Source organism: Bombyx mandarina, chromosome 23, assembly GCF_030267445.1.
Source record: "Bombyx mandarina strain Sakado chromosome 23, ASM3026744v2".
NCBI lineage: Eukaryota > Metazoa > Arthropoda > Insecta > Lepidoptera > Bombycidae > Bombyx > Bombyx mandarina.
In genome coordinates, this window is record NC_143229.1 from 15521245 (window position 1) to 15539772 (window position 18528).

Consider the following 18528-nt stretch of genomic DNA (forward strand, 5'->3'; position numbering starts at 1 on the left):
CTGTGAGCTCGTCCACCCGTCTACCCTCCCCCCTCAAAACGGACAGGAATAGGACGGCGTTGGGTGGGCGACTCCCTTCCCTACCACCCTGGGTGGTGGGACGACACTTGCTCCAGCCAACCAATCAGCACTCACGTCGAACAAGACTCCGTCGTTGCCCAGGTCCGCCTCGCCGACGACGCCGACCCGGAGGTGCCTCCAGTACCCATCCAGAATCTCCACGAAGAACCTCATGAAGGCCTCCGAGATCATCACGTTGCGGGTTTTCGTGTCTTCTTGCTTATCCTGAAAACATGCGAGGTCGTTTCAAGCCGATCATGAGACGTGAGGTCGGCCGTGCTTGTGATTTATGAATATCATATAGACATAGATTGAATGGCAAATATCTTTAAAAATATTGGCATTAAGAATCGTGCGCTTCGCTTTGAAGGGTGGGGCAGAAATTGTAACTATACTGAGGTCTTAGAACTTGTATCTCAAGGTGGGTGGCGCATTTACGTTGTAGATGTCTATGGGCTCCAGTAACCATTTAACACCAGGTGGGCTGTGAGCTCGTCCACCCATATAAGTAATAAAAAAAATTTGGAGATCCATGCCGGTGACCCCTGCAGTAAGTGGTGGGCGAGACAAAGATATCATGTTTCGTCTGTTTTGTCTATTTGGAACGGGCAACGGAATCATAAGCCAAACAGCCAATAAAGATAATATTTTAAAATAAGATCATATTTTCTTTTTTTTCTTTGGGAGAATTCTCAAAATGCAAAACTAGTAGTAATACCTTGTTTTTGGTGGACTCCATCTGTAAGGAGGTCTTCAGGGTCTTGTAGCTCGACGTAGGCAGGATCGTGGACTCGTCGCCCTGGTAGAACCTCAATTTGGACGGATGCGTCAGGTCTATCAGCATACCCTGGAATCAGCATTGCACTTGAGTGAGATTCGCTCGATTCAAATTTAACAAACATCAAAGCTAATGTTATGCGCGTCAGACAGAGAGAATGATGACGTGAAAACTTACGTTTATAGGAACACTCCTTTTGCAGGAAAGAGACAGAGCATAGCTTCAATATTGATACCACATTACCTTCCCCCACTGGAGCAGAGTTTATTCATTCTTACTGGTAGGTACCACCACCCCGCCTATTTCTACCGTGAAACAGTAAAGCGTTTCGGTTCGAAGGGCGGGGCAGCCGTTGTAACTATACTGAGATCTTAGAACTTATATCTCAAGGTGGGTGGCGCATTTACGTTGTACATGTCTATAGGCTCCGGTAACCACTTAACACCAACTGCATAGACTTCCCCAAAAAGAAGAACAGCGTACCTCTTCGAAACCAACGCCGCTGGTGTCCAAGTCCTGGGTCTTCAGCATCCCGGCCAGCATCGGCAGCGGGGCGTCCATGGCCTCGTGCTGGATCTCCCCCGGGACCGTCGATATCAGGGGCTGCTGCCAAACCATCGGGTACAGAGACAGCTGCAGGGCCTCCAGGCAGCTCGAGATGTCGCTGCGCAACGAAGGTACTGGTTACTCGAGACAGCAAACAAAAGACCTAATCTCAGGCCCTTTGAAAACGAGACTGTACACGTCCCTTCCTAAGCTGATAGCCTTGAGAGGCTATATCAGCTACTAATTGACGTGTAGGTGAGCTCACGGGGCTCAAACATGACGACGTTGCTAACACGAATCCTAGAAATAGCAGTGCTTCGCAGAATCTACCACCGGATCGGAAAGGCGACCCACTGAGTAGATCCGGCGAAACACTCAGTGGGCTGTCTGTGGGTTAATTCACTCGAGCCCTTTTGTCGCAAGCGACGGGTTCGGCAAGGACGGTGACCGGTACTTGAGGTACCTAAAAGCGCCGTTAACGGATCGGGAGGATCCGTAATGACGTTTTTAGGGGATATCGACTGTTTACCATTCGGTCCACAGGATCGGGTATGCAATTCCCAGCGGCCACGACAAGAGGGTTCTCATGTCGTGCCGCCTTCTCAAAGTGGCACAGTCATAAATAATCTCTAATGCAGCCTTTACCAAAGTGGGCGATAACGCCCCCTTGTGGGCGCTGCAGACCTAAAGGGGGGCGATAAGAGACCCAGAAAAAATGGGGTGTTGTGTAGAGGCTTGGGAGGTGATTTGTAATTTCATCTAGGAGGACTCTTAGACACCGACTCAGCTCTCGCTATAGTGGTTTTTAAGTAGTTAAAAAAATGGGCGCGCTAAAAAATAAATAATTCTCAAAGTGGGCAGTAGACAAAATAAGTTTGGGAGCCCCTGCTCTAATTGAACCAAAAAGACTCAATAAAATTGAGCAGTTCTAAGTTCATCGTTTAATCTGGCCTCAAATTACATTACGATTATTTTTCAGCAGGCGAGTATACGGCTCATCTGATGGTAAGTGGTTACCGTCGCCCGTGGACGTCAGCAATGACAGGGGCAAAGCCAAGACGTTGCCCAATGTTGAAGTTTGGTCGGTCTTTTGATTCATATTAAAGAAGTCTGTGTAAAGTCATACTGCCCTCAGAGACGCGTAGAGACGGTCATTACCTTAGCTTATCCCCGACTATGATAACCTTTCGTTCCAGGAGCAGGGAGCCGAACACCTTGATCGCCAGCCCGGAGCCGAGCAGGTCCAGCATCTTGGAGAGGCAATCCTCATCCACCCGAGGCACTATCGGCCGCTTGATAACCTTAGAGCTGTAGTGTAATAATTGTTGGAATTTATAAATAAGCTCATGTCTTTTTTACTGCTTCTGGGGCAGTGAGCAGGGGCAGACACCAGGTCTCGTCCAGTCCGAGTGGAGGAGCTCGATATTTGAAGTCATCGTGGCCTAAAGGATAAGACGTCTGGTGCATTCGTGTTGAGCGATGCACCGGTGTTCGAATCCCGCAGGCGATTACCAATTTTTCTAATGAAATACGTAATCAACAAATGTTCACGATTAACTTCCACGGTGAAGGAATAACATCGTGTAATAGAAATCAAACCCGCAAAAGTATAATTTACGTAATTACTGGTGGTGAGTCCGCGCGGGTAGGTACCACCACCCTGCCTATTTCCGCCGTGAAGCAGTAATACGTTTCGGTTTGAAGGGTGGGGCAGCCGTTGTAACTGTACTTGAGACTTTAGAACTTATATCTCAAAGTGTATGGCGCATTTACGTTGTAGATGTCTATGGGCTCCAATAACCACTTAACACCAGGTGGGCTGTGAGTTCGTCCACACATCTAAGCAATAAAAAAAAAGAACTAACATCAGCACCTGTGTGCTTAGTTCGAGTTTTTTAACGTTTTCGATCGCGTAAAAGTTAACTCATATTCGTATACAGTTCGAACAGCGCCCCTAGCGGCAAACGCAGGCAAACGTTCCAATTCCATACTAATTTGAGTTAATTTTTAGTAACTCGCACTAAGCACACCGAAGCTAGTATCACTCTACAACAGTTCAGCGAAGACTTGGTATGATAAGACTCACCCCGGACAGCAGAGGTCCAGCAGGACTTCCTTCGGTCCGTTGTTATTCTGCAAGTCAGAGTACTCCGGCACATCATAGTCGTTGCACTTGGCACTGTCACTTGCACTGTTTACACTTGCACCGTTAGCACTTTCACATGTGAGTTCACTTTTGCACTGTCTGTAGTCCGGCACGGTCCTGGGCCTGTGCGGCACCGGGATGCCCTGGCCGGGCTCCGGGAAGTCCATCTCGAACAGCTTCTGTAGCACGAAGTTGATGTTCGTCTCGCAGCTGCCGTGGTGAGATTCGATTTCTTTGAGGATCTGTCGATAACCAAAGGTTAGTATTGTCATACGTCAGATCTTAGGCTAATAAAGGGCGGGACATGTCGACATGATATCTCGAAGTTTTGGTCTTCGGTGAGCACTTGACTGGACGCGTTAAGTTACTAGATCCTTCAATATTCGTTCGGCTATTCGGCGATAGATGGCGTTACTCTTACAATATTAATACACGAAGCAAAAAATTTGTACCCATTTTTACGAAAATAGCGCGGACGGAGGAGAATGAAATTTCCCACACTTATAGAGAATATAGAAAAGGAGTGCAAACTGCTATTTTTTTTTTAAATTATGCATAAAAATAATTTATGAACATTAAATCAATATAAAAAACACATTACAAACACTACCAGGGTCCTGAAACTGCAATAAATTAAGACAAAATTAAAAAAAAAAACTTTGTTTTTATTGTCAAGCTTTTGTTTATTGTTTAGAGTCTGCGGTCAAATTGAGAATAGATTGAATATTGTTTGTCCTTAATATTATTTGTCTATAGTGTAGTTATGGCGACATCTGTGATTATATTATAGAAGTATAATAGTCTTTGACAATAGAACCATAATAATGTTTAAGCATAAATTTTCAATTAATTATAGTCGAATTTCGACTAAACATGAAGTTTATCTGTTTCATTCAGACCGTGTTAAGCAATTATTGTTTGTATAGGACTATTAAACCTACCTTATAATAAAACCCAGGTGCTCTGTATTTCCCGATCAGGCAATAGCACAGGGGGAGGCAGCTGGTTCCACCTTCGGGGAGAACTCTTCGACAGTATCTGCAAACCACAAGCATTCTATATCGTGGGAGGAAAGGCTATTTGGTTTAATCATTGTAATTGTAAAGGTCCATTTTATTTGGTATCAGCATCGACGGTTGTGTAACTATACTGAGACCTTAGAACTTATATCTCAAGGTGGGTGGCACATTAACCTTGTAGATGTCTATAGGCTCCGGTAACCGCTTAACATCAGGTGGGCTGTAAGCTCGTCTACTCATCTAAGCAATAAAAAAAAGTTTCATGTTTTTAATTAAACTTCAACTTAGAAAACAGTTAACAAGCAGATACGTTTGTACAATAGGCGGTCTTATCGCTAAAAGCGATCTCTTCCAGACAACCGTTTAATTAACAGAAATTCTGTAAAAGATAGAGGTACAGCAGATATATTGCGGTGCACTATTAATAATGCATTATTAGTAGGTAGGCAGCGTCTTGGCTCTGTCCCTGGCATTGCTGAAGTCCATGGGCGACGGTAACCACTCACCATCAGGTGGGCCGCATGCTGGTCTGCCCACAAGGGTAATAAAAATATAAAAAAATACATACGTACAATAAATAAATATACACCTAATAGAATGAAGAAAGTGCTAATAAGGAGCTTTTAATCTATATAATAAATCTTAATAAGCTAGGCTGCTTTGAGACATTAAGAAGTTCAAACTCACCCGTAAGATCTCTCGCCTCTCTCGTCGGTGAGCACCAATGAGTAGCACTGAGTATCCGTCGCGTTGGCCGACCACTCGCTCTTCGAATCAGTGCTCAACGTTTCGGGGAATATCAGGTTTTCGATGTGCGGCGGCACTTGCACCTGGAATTAACGATTAACTGGTCACAGGGGTCCACGGACAGCATGGCCCGAATGTCGTCCAGACTTTGAGACGCGAGGTCGGGTATATTGGAAGCTGTCAATACGAGTTCTTGTAGCGGTAATCATCAGGACACATATGGACTCACTAATGGAACACATCATCAGTAATTGCTTTTTGATGAACACATATCCAAGAGAGTATAATACTCAAGAGAATGCTATGAACCATTCTCCGATAAATTCCCAAAGTGCTGTTTCCAACAGCCACAGTGAGATATACTGGTCATAGGACGTCTTGTGAGTCCGCAGGGGTAGGTACCACCACCCGGCCTATTTCAGCTGTCAAGCAGTAATGCGTTTCGGTTTGAAGGGCACCCGTTGTAACTATACTCAGACCTTAGGACTCATATCTCAAGATTGATGGCACATTTACGTTGTCAATGCCTATGGGTTTCGGTAACCGCTTAACACCAGGTGAGCACGTCCACCCACAAAAACAATTAAAAAATTTGAGCCGGTCCTTATTATACGACATCACACAGTAGATAGTTCTATCGATTGGACAATTTCCTAAAGCGAAAACCCTGTAAATGCCAAATAAGCCACTGCAGCCACTGACCTGCTTCGGGAAGACGCTCTTCACGTACGCCTGGCCGGTCATGTAGTTCATGCCGACCAGGAGGCATAGATTAAACAGTCCCTTCTCCCTTGGCTCGAAAGGCAGCTCTATATCCAAGCACCCGGCCTTTTCATCAATACTCAACCCGTCGAGGTCTCCAGTCAACAGATTCCCGCAGGAGTCGGTGAGATTGCATTTCGAATCCAACGAATCCATTCTTAGTTTCGGTAGGTTCGTCTGCGACGCCCTGAAGCTCTTCCAGGATCTAAACGTCGAGTACTGGTTCTCGGGCGCGTCCGGTTTGTAGGAGCAGACCGACGTTTGGTGACGGTATTTCTGGGTTATCGGCTTCTTATCGAGATACGCTACCCGACTGGAGACCCTGCGGACGTAGTTCTTGCGTTTCTCTGTTAGGTTCCTGGTTATTTTGACAGATTCTGTAATAAATAGTTTGGTCTGGTCAAAGGACAAGAGAGACGCTTCAAAAGAAGTGCGGGTACGCGCAGGGGGATGGGCGTTTCAAAAGATGCTACTGACGACCTGTTGGAGGACGCGGCATTCCACCAGTTTGGAACGCCTCAGGTCTTTGTGACGAACCTTGGGGCAGACCTAAGTCTAGGAGTGGACGTCTGTAGGTTAGTGATGGACGGCTCGAGAAATGCTTACTACATTTTTTTTTCCTTCAATATAATTTCCAATTTCAAGACTTGGATTTTGTTGATCAGTTCATTTATCTTGGCTATTAGTGACGAGGGCGGCAGGATAGCCAGAGAACTGCTTCTCTGGCTATCCTGCCACAAGGAGATACAACACAAAGCGGTCGAGTGGGGCCACCTATCTTGAAACTTGAGGTCAAAGTTTTGGCCCTATTGTATAATGGCTGCCCATTACAAACTGGTGCCAAGCTTGCCACGCGGCAGTTAGGTAGGACGGTATCTACCGTGCGGATGCACATAAATCCTATTGAATTCACCAGTAATTATACTGTACTTTCTTTCGGGCATCCATTTTAAAATACCCTCAAAGCGGAGCTTTTTTTTCATCTTAGACTAGTGAAAGTCCTTACGGCCTAACTGGTATTAAATTGTGACTGGACTTTAAATTTTAGTTCACGATGTTGTTCCTTCATAGCGGAACTCATACGTGAATTTGTGTACGAACTATTTTAACAAAATCGGTACCTACCCGCGGGATTCGAACACCGGCCCAGTTGCATCACTCGATACTAGTGCACCGGGCGTCTTATCTTTTAGGTCACGATGACTAACTACTAAGCAAGTTGCTAAGTCGATTTAATAATTCCACCACTTACATTAAGTGGCTCGTTAAAGGCATATGTAAACTAATCAACTTGAACCGACCTTCGCTGGTACTGCCGTCGGAGTTCTCGGTTGGGAAGCACCCGGGTCTATTCTCGTCCATGTTGCAGGCCGCTGTCACCGTCTCGTATATTTCGTTCATGAGACGATTCAGCTACAACGAAATGAAAGACATGAGAACACACTCTTACCTAATATTAAATGGAACTTGACTCTTTCCACTACGCCTTTTGATACAATCTCCGTCTTTCTCTGAAACTGAAGACCAGATGTCACCCATGGGCTTTCGTTTGCTACCTTTCGAAAGCCAGAGAAGCTCAATTATCAGCCCAGGAATTGATAAGAGCACAAAGAACTGTGAACCAATCACGCACGGTCGTCCGGTCCCAAAATAGAATTCCCTGTGTTATGGATACCAGAAATTGACATACATACTTATATACGCTTAAATATATACATATATAGACAATAAACACCCAGACAAAGAGCAAACAAAAAGCGTGTTCGTCACACGAATGTTTGCCCGATGCGAGTATCAAACCCACGACTAACTACAGCACCACCGGATCAGTGATAATAATATTAATATCACTTTCTTATTATCCTGGAAATATGTTCATCATTTGCCAATATATATATATATTTTTATTGCTTAAATGGTTGGACGAGCTCACATTCCACCTGGTGTTACTGGAGCCCATGGACATCTATAATACAACGTAAATGCGCCACCCACCTTGAGATATAAGTTCTAAGGTCTCGAGTATAGTTACAACGGCTGCTCCACCCTTCAAACCGAAACGCATTACTGCTTCGCGGCAGAACTCGGCAGAGTGGTGGTACCTACCCGTGCGGACTCACAAGAGGTCCTACCACCAGTAACTACGTAAAGTATAATTTTGCGGGTTTGATTTTTATTACATGATGTTATTACTTCACCGTGGAAGTCAATCGTGAACATTTGTTAAGTACGTATTTCATTAGAAAAATTGGTACCCGCCTGGGATTCGAACGCCGGTGCATCGCTCAACACAAATGCACCGGACGTCTTATCCTTTTTTAGGCCACGACAACTTCAAATCAATATCTGTTCCAAATCGTGAATTACAAAGGCTAGGTTCAGCCAGGTTCAATATCTGTAATCTAAAATAAGATTGATAGCATGACAAAGATTTACAAAAAGAGACAAGAAAGCGGTTGGAGGGTGGTTTCAAAAAAAAAAATACAATCATGCGTCAGTCTTGCATAACATCACCCACAACCCCAAATTGAAAAGTGTTCGCCATTGCCATTATGATGTGTTTGACAATTCTGAACTTTATAGTACATTACCTGAAGGCACGATGCAGAATGCCAGCATCATTTTGAATGGCTTTCATTGAATCAGTAACCAGTTTATAAAAAGAGACGTTAAAAACTGCACTAACACAAAAAAAAAAACTATTCGATTTCTGAATTACAAAACATTTTATTTAAAAAATTCAATTCAAAAATAAACCGTTGCAACTCAATTACGAATTTCGAAATAAGAACACTTACGTAAATCACATTCTTAATTTAAACGTTTCGTTAAGCAAATTTCGAAAATCGAATTCAAAATCTCAACCAATCACGAATGTACAACTAAATGTGTTTTTTTTTTTTTATTTAAACACCGAACCCGAAAGCCGACATCGCTACATGTGTAGTAGATGCAGAGTGATCTAATTCGTGTGTATGTGTGTGTGATTGTGAGACATTAAGTTTTCTCAGTACGATAACGAGAATGCTTTAAACGACCCCCAACGATACGGCGTTATGCAACATATAGCCAGTTTGTTTACATTCGATAATAATATAATATTGGCTTTATCGCCTAGACTAAGTCGAATTTTACGTAGAGGATTATTATAGCCGCACGTAAAACCGATTACTGGCATGGCGACTCATGCCGTGGCGATTCGCCGAGCTATATCTATGCTAATATATAAATCTACAGTGGTTTTTACGGATGTTCCGTTATAACTACTGAACCAGGCATCCGATTGACTTGAAACTTGGTATCCATGTAGAAAATACATGTACTTGATGGATAGGCTAATATTTATATGAGTGTTGGACTCCCTATACCAGTTGCAGGGGCGTTAATGATGAGAATCTTTGTGGGGGTGAGAAATAATAATGTTAATTTTAAATGCCCAGCGAAGTGGACGGGTACAGCTAGTAATCGTATATACATATGTATATACAGTCTTCATGTAGTAGTTTGCAACAAGCTACTGTTTCTTAACTATACAAATAAATAAAACTGGAGTGTCTGTTTGTAATAATAAAATAACTACTTTTTACTAAATGCGTAAGTATGTATACACAGTATATATACCTAAATAACATTTTTCTTAAATGTTGTCTGTCTGTTTGTTCCGGCTAATGTCTGAAACGGCTGGACTGATTTTCACGAGACTTAATTGATAGGCAGCTGATGATATAAGGAGTAACTTAGGCTACTTTTTTTAGACTAGCTTCGCCCCGCCGCATCACCCGAGCTACGACAATAACCGCGGATAATATCGCATGACTCAGCTAGTTATTAATAATATTTTCCATAATGCCACATGAATTTCCTGTCGTAAACTATCATTTTATGCATCCATACTTGTACAAAATAATATCAATATTTCACATCTCTTAGCCTTCTCACGATGACATTTTTTTTAAATTTTTTTCAATGATTCTTATCCTCCTGATGGTTGTCTGGAATAAATCGCTCTTAGCGATAAGACGGTCAATTGTTTTTTTTTGTATTTAATATTTCGCATTGTTTATTTTTTTGGTGTACAATACAGAATACTCTCTCTCTCTCTTTTATCCAACACCAGCTTTGTCCGTGACTTTGTTCGTTCGTATTTAAACCACCGTTAGGAAATACAATTTCATATTAAATTAGCGGACCCGATAGAGGTTATCCTTTACACATGTCTTAAATCAGAAAATTTCAAACTTTTAAAACAAAATATTAACTAATTTTATTTTATAATGGACCTAATTGCGAATGTAAGCCATTATCGAAACCAAACATACACAATCGGCTACCACTAATAACCGGATGGACCGTGGACTCGTCCAACCAACTAGGCATTAAAAAAAAGTCACCACAAACATTACGGATGAACAATATTTTTATGTTTCATATTTTAATTGGATCGTTGTGGTCGAAAGCCGTCCAAACTATATAAACAAATGAGGCTAGGTCATTACAAGAATTTAATTGTGACGTGCTGACACGATAGCGATTTACTGCTAGTGTTGTGCTACTCTTTGATATCGATTAATGTGTGCTATGAATAAGTAAGGTTTCAGCGTCTGATTCTAATAGGGGCGATTTCTCTTGGCGCTTTTTAGCTTCCACATGGCTACCCATAAACACAGCCCACCATAGGCTACTCATCGTTTCTCGCTGGTTCAAATCAGTGGGTCGCGTTTCCGATCCGGTAGTGGATTCTGCGAAGAACTGCTCTTGCTAGGGTTAGTGTCAGCAACGTCGTCAAGTTAGAGTCCCGTGAGCTCACCTAATCGTTCGGTGAAGCTGGTATAAGCATATGGCATGGTAGAAGCATAGCTAGGAAAAATATACATAATTGAATAGTTTGGTTAATACGACACGCCAATGATGGAATTCGCGACGTTTGACGCCAACACACTACCTTTTTATTTATTGCTTAGCTGGGTGGACGAGCTCACGGCCCACCTGGTGTTAAGTGGTTACCAGAGCCCATAGACATCTACAACGTAAATGCCTCCACCCACCTTGAGGCATGAGTTGTAAGGTCTCACTTTTACAACACTTCTACAACGGCTGCCCCACCCTTCAAACCGAAACGCATTACTGCTTCACGGAAGAAATAGGCAGGGTGGCGACACCTACCCGTGCGGACTCACAATACGTCCTACCACCAGTAATTATTACTGGTCGAGCACTGAATATCTAATAGAATCTGGGAAAGACGAATCCGAAGATACTGAGAATGAATTTATTTTTAGAGAGACCTAAAAGACTAAAAGATACAAATAATAGAAGGGAAAGTTAGGTAATCTAGGCGCCTTAGTAACAGAAATCGACATAATCACTTCAGTGCGCCGCGTAGGGCACCGGTGACCTTCATGACAGTCAAAGGGTTAAGCGATCGGATTAGCGATGTTCGAACGTTTATCATTTTCAAACGAGGCTTGTGGAGAGTACTTAACGGTAGGAAGCGGCTTGGCTCTGCCCCTGGAATTGCTGAAGTCCATGGGCGACGGTAACCGCTCACCATCAGGTGGGCCGTACGCTCGTCTGCCTACAAGGGCAATAAAAAAAAAAAAACTTTTTTATATCAGATCTATCGAACTATCGACAGCTTAGCCCAACACTACGAGTACTCTAATTACTTCAAGACAATTAGTGAGATCAAATAAGCCGACGCTGGTTGTCTTGAAATCGGAGAGACGGAAACCGCATCCTTTGTTCTCTGGCCGATCAAAATTATTTAGATCAAATCTCAAAGAACAAAATCAATAAGCAAAATATTCAATTTTCACAATAGTTCAATGATCCGGGGAAAATTACTAAATTTAATCGTAACCACATTATTATATAGATTGTCATATTCCCCTCAGAAGACGACATCATTTGAAGCAAAAAAAAAACCATCAACATCTTTGGATCGTCTAATGAGAATATATTCTGACAAAGCTATAGACTCAAATAAAAATTATCATAATTATAATTCACGTTTCAGATTTATCCGGAATATCTTATTTTTCCTATCTAAGCTGATGGTCTAGACTCTAGAGAGACCATATCAGCGTAACCTTAACTAGTAGGTGAGCTCACGGGGCTCATACCTGACGACGTTGCTAGCACGAGCCCTAGCAAGAGCCGTGCTTCGCAGAATCTACAACCGGATCGGAATCGGGTTCGACGAGAACGATGACCGGTGCTTGGGGTACTTAGAAGCACCGTTAAGTGGATCGGGAGGATCCGAAATGATGGATATATCTTCATAGCGTGAATATGGAACTCCAAGTCCCAACGAACTGTAAGGCTCTCAGATACTGTTCTTTTCTTTGAATGCACAAACAAACATGCGTAAACATTTTTTAGAGAAAAATTGACGGTAGTTAAAAGCAATATTGAGTGGCACCATCGAGATTATAGTGGCACTAATAAATGTAGGTTTTTTTATTTATTGCTTAGATGAGTGGACGAGCTCACAGCCCACCTGGTGTTAGATGTTACTAGAGCCCATAGACATCTACAACGTAAATACCGCCACCAAGCTTGAGATATGAGTTCTAAGTTCTCCGTATATTTACAACGACTGCCTCGCCCTTCAAACCGAAACGCATTATTGTTTCACGGCAGAAATAGGCAGGCTGGTGCCACCTATTTGTGGCCACCTATCCGTGCGGACTCACAAGAGGTCCTACCAACAGTGACCAGGTTTGGTACGACCACGCATCACATTCTCTTCTATCGTACTACAAGCAGACGACCTAACCGATAACAGGTAATCATTGCCGTTCATGGACATCAGCAACACCTGAGCACGACCGAGCAGCTAAAATTCGAACAAGCCTAACAATTGTCATGTCAGCATACCGTCAAACTTATTCACACCTATTCCCTTTACTTCGAGTCGTTATTTCACACAGGCCGATAAACTTCGCGACACCACTAATTGGATAATTAGTTTAAGATAAAATATTATCAAACACAAAAAAAAACCGACGGAATTTTTACATCTAACGCTGAAATGGATACATGAGCCGGCCATTCGGGGTATTACGTATCGTTGTTGACTTGCACGATTTGTCAATGGCTACTGTCATATGTCAATGACTAATCGTTGCAAACAGCCTTTTAGATTATAGATCAAACTTCGACTGCAGAAAGATTCTGGAAGAGGAAATACAAGACGGCATCGATATTAGTCGTTAGCTCTGCGTAATTTGCCAATTAGCCGGCTCCTTATCAATTCAAACATGAGACAGAACGACGCCAGCACAACTCAAAATTGATAAAGCATTTTATTGCTTTGTGCTCAATTCCATGTTTTTTTGTTTTAGATATGAATTATGGAAGTAACCTAAAATTATACATACGATCACAAATCGGTCCATATTTATATGATCCTAAGGAATATAGACTAAACACCTTTACTAGAACAAGGTCAAAGGATTTTCACTATCCAAGTACCATATTTCAGGGTAACGACAAAGGGAAGATCTTACACCGAAGTGAATTACTGCTCGGCAGTATTTTGCTTACCTATTGCTAGTAACCTTGTGAGTTACGCTAGCTTTACGGAAAGTGTAAGCGAAAACAGTGCTTCGCTGAAGTTCTCACTGGATCGAAAACGCGACCCACTGAGAAGATCCGGCGAGAAACTCAGTGAGCTGTGTCTGTGGGTCAATTTTCAGGACGAACCTTTCGTCGCGATCGATTGGTTCGACGAGAACGGTGACTAGAATGCCTAGCTTAGCACCGATACTGAATAGGAAGAATCCGAAATTACTACTTTCAAGGGAGAAGGGTAGGGAAGTTAGCTTAAGATGTAGATATAATCGATATCTCTCTCCTAGGGGGCGACATGACCACAAACTGACCCCGAGGGTGTGACATGGTCTAAAAATTGAGTTATCTATAAATGAAAACCAGTTCTTATTTGGAACCTTCAAGGTCAACCGTTAAAGTTGTGTTAGGTAGGTATCCCAACTTATTATGAGCATGAACTTATATTTTAGTACGAATTATATAATGGCTTGAAATCAGAGTAGTAGACTATTATCTTCTTCACTCGAAGTATCATTACGAAACTTCCAGATCCTTCTATTAACTTGAATCGTAATAACTTAGATCCACTTCTATTCGAATGAGTCACCGATTGACCATGCGTAATGTACATCAAAAATAGGTTACTAACTAACATAATTAGTACGAGTAATGTAATTAAATTAAGTTTCGGGCAATTTTGAACATGCTGTGAGCACAGGCTGCAATCCAATGCGATGGTCTGACCAAATTCGTACCACTCTGGATACCACCGTCTACGATGCCATACACACCGCCGAGAACAGAGGAAGATGACGAAACATCATCCAGAGAAGGATAATGCGAGGAGATGGTCACGACCATCAAACATGAGGAACGCGACTCAGGGAGAAGGAGTATGAACACAGGTCAAACTTAATTTTTTTTTATCACCTAATTGTGATTCTAACTACAGATCATCGCCAGGCTTGAAATAAATAAATAAATATACTATTATTGACCTAATATTTATCTTATTCGGAAACTTTGCAATGGATCCTCTTTAAACGATAGGTCTTTGAACTCACAACACACACTGAAGCGTTTGCAACAACATTTAGGTCGTGAAAATCAAATTGATCAATCATTTTCCCACGCGTTCGTAACACAAGCCGCGCAATGTACTCTTATCGAGATCGAATAACGAAACATAAGAAGAAAATAATAAGACTTGGCATAAAAGTTACACAGCCAAAAATTTTCAAACACAAAAGAAGAAAGCAATATTATCAACATTTTGTCAATGTAAACTCAAACATGATTACCGCGCCATTTTCCCCCCTCCCTATTCGCTTGTAGCCTAAGTTATTCCAGCTTCTCACGGATGGGTAGATGAGCTCACGGGTTCAACCTGAGATCATTTGCTAACACCGACCCTAGCAAGAGCAGTGCTTCATGGAATCTACCGCCGGATCGGAATACCCATCCACTGCGAGGAACTCAGTGGGTTATTTCTATGAGTTAGTTCGCTCATCGAACTCTTCGTCGTTTCTTTTTTTTTGCGTAAACGAGTGGACGATCTCACGGCCCACCCGGTGTTAAGTGGTTACTAGAGCCCATAGACGTAATCGATAGGTTCGGTAGGCAGCGGCTTGGCTCTGCCCCTGGCATTGCTGAAGTCCATAGGCGACGGTAACCACTCACCATCAGGTGGGCCGTATGCTCGTCTGCCTACAAGGACAATAAAAAAAAAATCGATGAGAACGGTGACCAGTGCTTGAAAAACCGTGCCATTTATTTTTTCTCCGGAGACCTTGACGTACACCGATTTTTAGAATATAAGCGCCAAAATAAAAAAAAGGAACTGCCAAGCTGCCTATTATTAGTGGTGCCTTCAAAAGATGCGTCCCAATAGTTTGCGCACCTTTGAGCTCCTCTTAAAAGATGACGTCATCTCTTATCGTACCTACGTTCACACACCCAAGGTCTCGATTATGTAAAACCTTAACAATTAACGCGCAATTTTGTATTTATTTTCATATTTTAAACGCGCATTTCGCGATACCGTAATTGTTTTGTGTAATTGCGTCATTGGACACAATACTCGGGGTTAATGTAACGCGCCTAATGAGATAGGTTTGGGATAGAGCGACCTGCGCAACTGACCTTACTTTATGAACAATTTCCGTTATTACTGCTTGAATGGGTGGACTAGCTCAAGGCCCATCTATTGCCTAGGTCACCGTAGTCCACGGACATCAGAAACGTACATAAATGCCGCCACCCACCTTGAGACGTTGGCACACAAGTCAGTTTTTCCATTACAACGGCTGCCTTACCCTTGAAACCGCATTACTGCTTCACGGAAGAAATAAGACAGGCTCTCAAGATACCCTACCATATTTATTATAGATTGTGAGACCGAGAGGATAGGTTCACCACCTTCTTGGATATTAGTCCGAGGGGGTGGAAACCTTCATACCATACAGTTGTTAAATTTTAATTTACCAGTACATATACATAAGTACCTACCTCGCAGTGAATCACAGCGAATTTTATCTCACTACATCCTACACAAGTCACAGTCAATTCTGGTAGTTTAAACAAATAATGAACCAGTATTTGTCCTCACAATATTCTCTTTGTTTTAATTCTATGTAGCTTGGGTACGCCGGAAGTCGGAAATGCGGGCTATGATTTTCGAATCATCTAGTCTCCGAGGACAAAGGGAGGGACGCTGTACGGGCACTGGCAGCCACACTCTCGCTAGGATCAGCGTAAGCTATTCTCTCAGGTTGAGCCCTTGAGTCTTCGTGAATAGCTTCCTAAGCTACCAGCGGTTAGATAGGAACAAAAAGGACTAAGTCCCTACATCGCAGATTAGTTTCTGATGAGCTCATTTCCTTTTTCGCACTAAAAACGATAAAACCTTTTACTCATTCCTTCTCAGTTAATGGCACTATTGGTAAAGCGGTCGTGGTAATCATTTCGAATGGTGGTGCGCTTCACCAGACGTCGCCATTCCTCGCGTACCGCGGCCCTTCTTGTGCACACGTTGACAGGACTATTTAGAGCTGCATTTATTTGTTTGGTCCGCAACAGTGACCTGCCACACGGTGTTGTACCCTCTATCATGCCCTGCATCATAAGACGCTCACCTGAGTCGTCATACCGTTCGCGATATATGTCCGAAGAAAGCGAGAATGCAACCCTGAACGATAGAGGATAGATTGGAGCAAGCAGTGGCGAAATCTTCCTTGAAAACAGTGGGTAAATACATAGATTCGTGGCCAGACATTTAGAATATGATATTTTTATTTTTTGCTGAGACTTTAATAAATATGTAGGTATAAATTCAAATAATATTACATTAGGTACTTCATTTAAAAAAAAGATTTTTCATTTGTAACAGATCTTATGGCTGGGCTAGGTACATATGACTCATTTACAAACAGTAAAATCTTCCACTATCTGCAAGCAGTCTGATCTCGTTTACCAATTCGTCTTATGTATTTCTTATCGGGTGCTCAAAGGTCTAATTTTAAGATCCGAGTTGTATCCGGTGCAGTTACCTACACTAGTGGAACCAGAGAGACCCAATTTCGATCAATTATCCACGAACGACTTCCACTGTTTTCACAAAATAATTGATAGTTTAAAAAACATAAAAACACGCTTTTTTTAACAAATTCAACCAAGAAATTCAAAATAAATTCATTTGTAAAGAAAATCTGTCACAATTGGGAGGTAGTCCCGACAAAAAATCGCTAATCCTGATTATTCTAGTAAGGATAACAATAACTGACTGTTTTGACATTGAATTGTCATTGATCCTTGATAAGTATGCTGTTTTGAGTTAAACCAACGTTTTGAAGGGGGTCAAAAGCATGTTCAAAGTTTTCGTAACATACATAATAATATATTATACAAACTAACATATGTATGAAACTAATAAAAGCATGTTAAAAATGTTATAGCATCGTGCGGTAGTAGTTTTGGGAAGTGCGGTGTCACTAGAATGTCGCCTGGTCTTTATAGGTTGAATACTATTAACATTACTAACAACAATAATTTCCAAATTAACATTGGAGCACACACGGGTAGTTATCAACTTACCTACTTCAGCCACAAAACGGTTCGCGCTAATGCAACTGCAAGGCATATCACTACACAAAGCCAATCGTTATCGAATTTCCTTTATGTCTCAAATCTTTGTAACGACCACAATTGTCTGGACCATCAGAATCGACAAGTAAACCATTCAATAAAATAACCTTTAGCAATACTCCGAACTGGAATCAATCGAAAACACACATTGAAAGACTGTCACATTTTCGGCCCAAACAAAGCACCGACGTCATTTTCCCGCACTCAACACGCGATGAACGTTAAAATAAATTTACTAACAGTAAACCGTAAAATTTGGACCAGATAACGGACATTGATGTGCGACGGTTGTGGTACCAAGACTGATGATTTGGCTTGAACGCCGCAACCTTGAGTTCAAATAAAGCTATGTTTACACTTAGTTAACTTGAACAAAAATAAAACAATTTTAATTTTTTTTTATTGCCCGACTCAAGCTCACGTCTGCAGACGAGCGTACGGCCTGACCTAATGGTAAGTGGTTACCGTCGGCAATGCCAAGGGCAGAGCCAAGCCGCTGCCTACCAAACGTCACGTCACTATGTTGTAATCATCAAATGTAATTAACTAGCTCATCAAATCTTGTATTACTTTTAATTATAAATTTAAAAAACATCTCGAAAAACGGGAAAAATTCATTACTTCCTTAACTTTCCTCAAGTTCAAGGTACACATAACCGAAGCCCACGGATAGCGCGACCTCAGTCCCTCTAAGGATCCGGAATCCATAATGAATTTCAACAGGAACCCAGCCGTACTAGCCATACCATGTAGACGGGACTTAACTGACTCAT

At 42.1% G+C, this 18528-nt stretch overlaps 1 protein-coding gene across 1 annotated transcript in view; it reads right to left on the minus strand.

The window, feature by feature from the left end:
• LOC114246575 (uncharacterized) overlaps positions 1 to 18528 on the minus strand; it is a 45576-nt gene that overhangs the window by 2853 nt on the left and 24195 nt on the right. Inside the window, exons 3-11 of the mRNA XM_028179158.2 lie at positions 7360 to 7471; positions 5999 to 6435; positions 5237 to 5379; positions 4472 to 4568; positions 3471 to 3772; positions 2543 to 2692; positions 1322 to 1502; positions 779 to 907; positions 136 to 285 (exon numbers count right to left, since the gene is read on the minus strand). Of these exons, the coding sequence (XP_028034959.2) occupies positions 136 to 285; positions 779 to 907; positions 1322 to 1502; positions 2543 to 2692; positions 3471 to 3772; positions 4472 to 4568; positions 5237 to 5379; positions 5999 to 6435; positions 7360 to 7471 (1701 nt within the window). The remainder of the gene's footprint in view (positions 1 to 135; positions 286 to 778; positions 908 to 1321; positions 1503 to 2542; positions 2693 to 3470; positions 3773 to 4471; positions 4569 to 5236; positions 5380 to 5998; positions 6436 to 7359; positions 7472 to 18528) is intronic.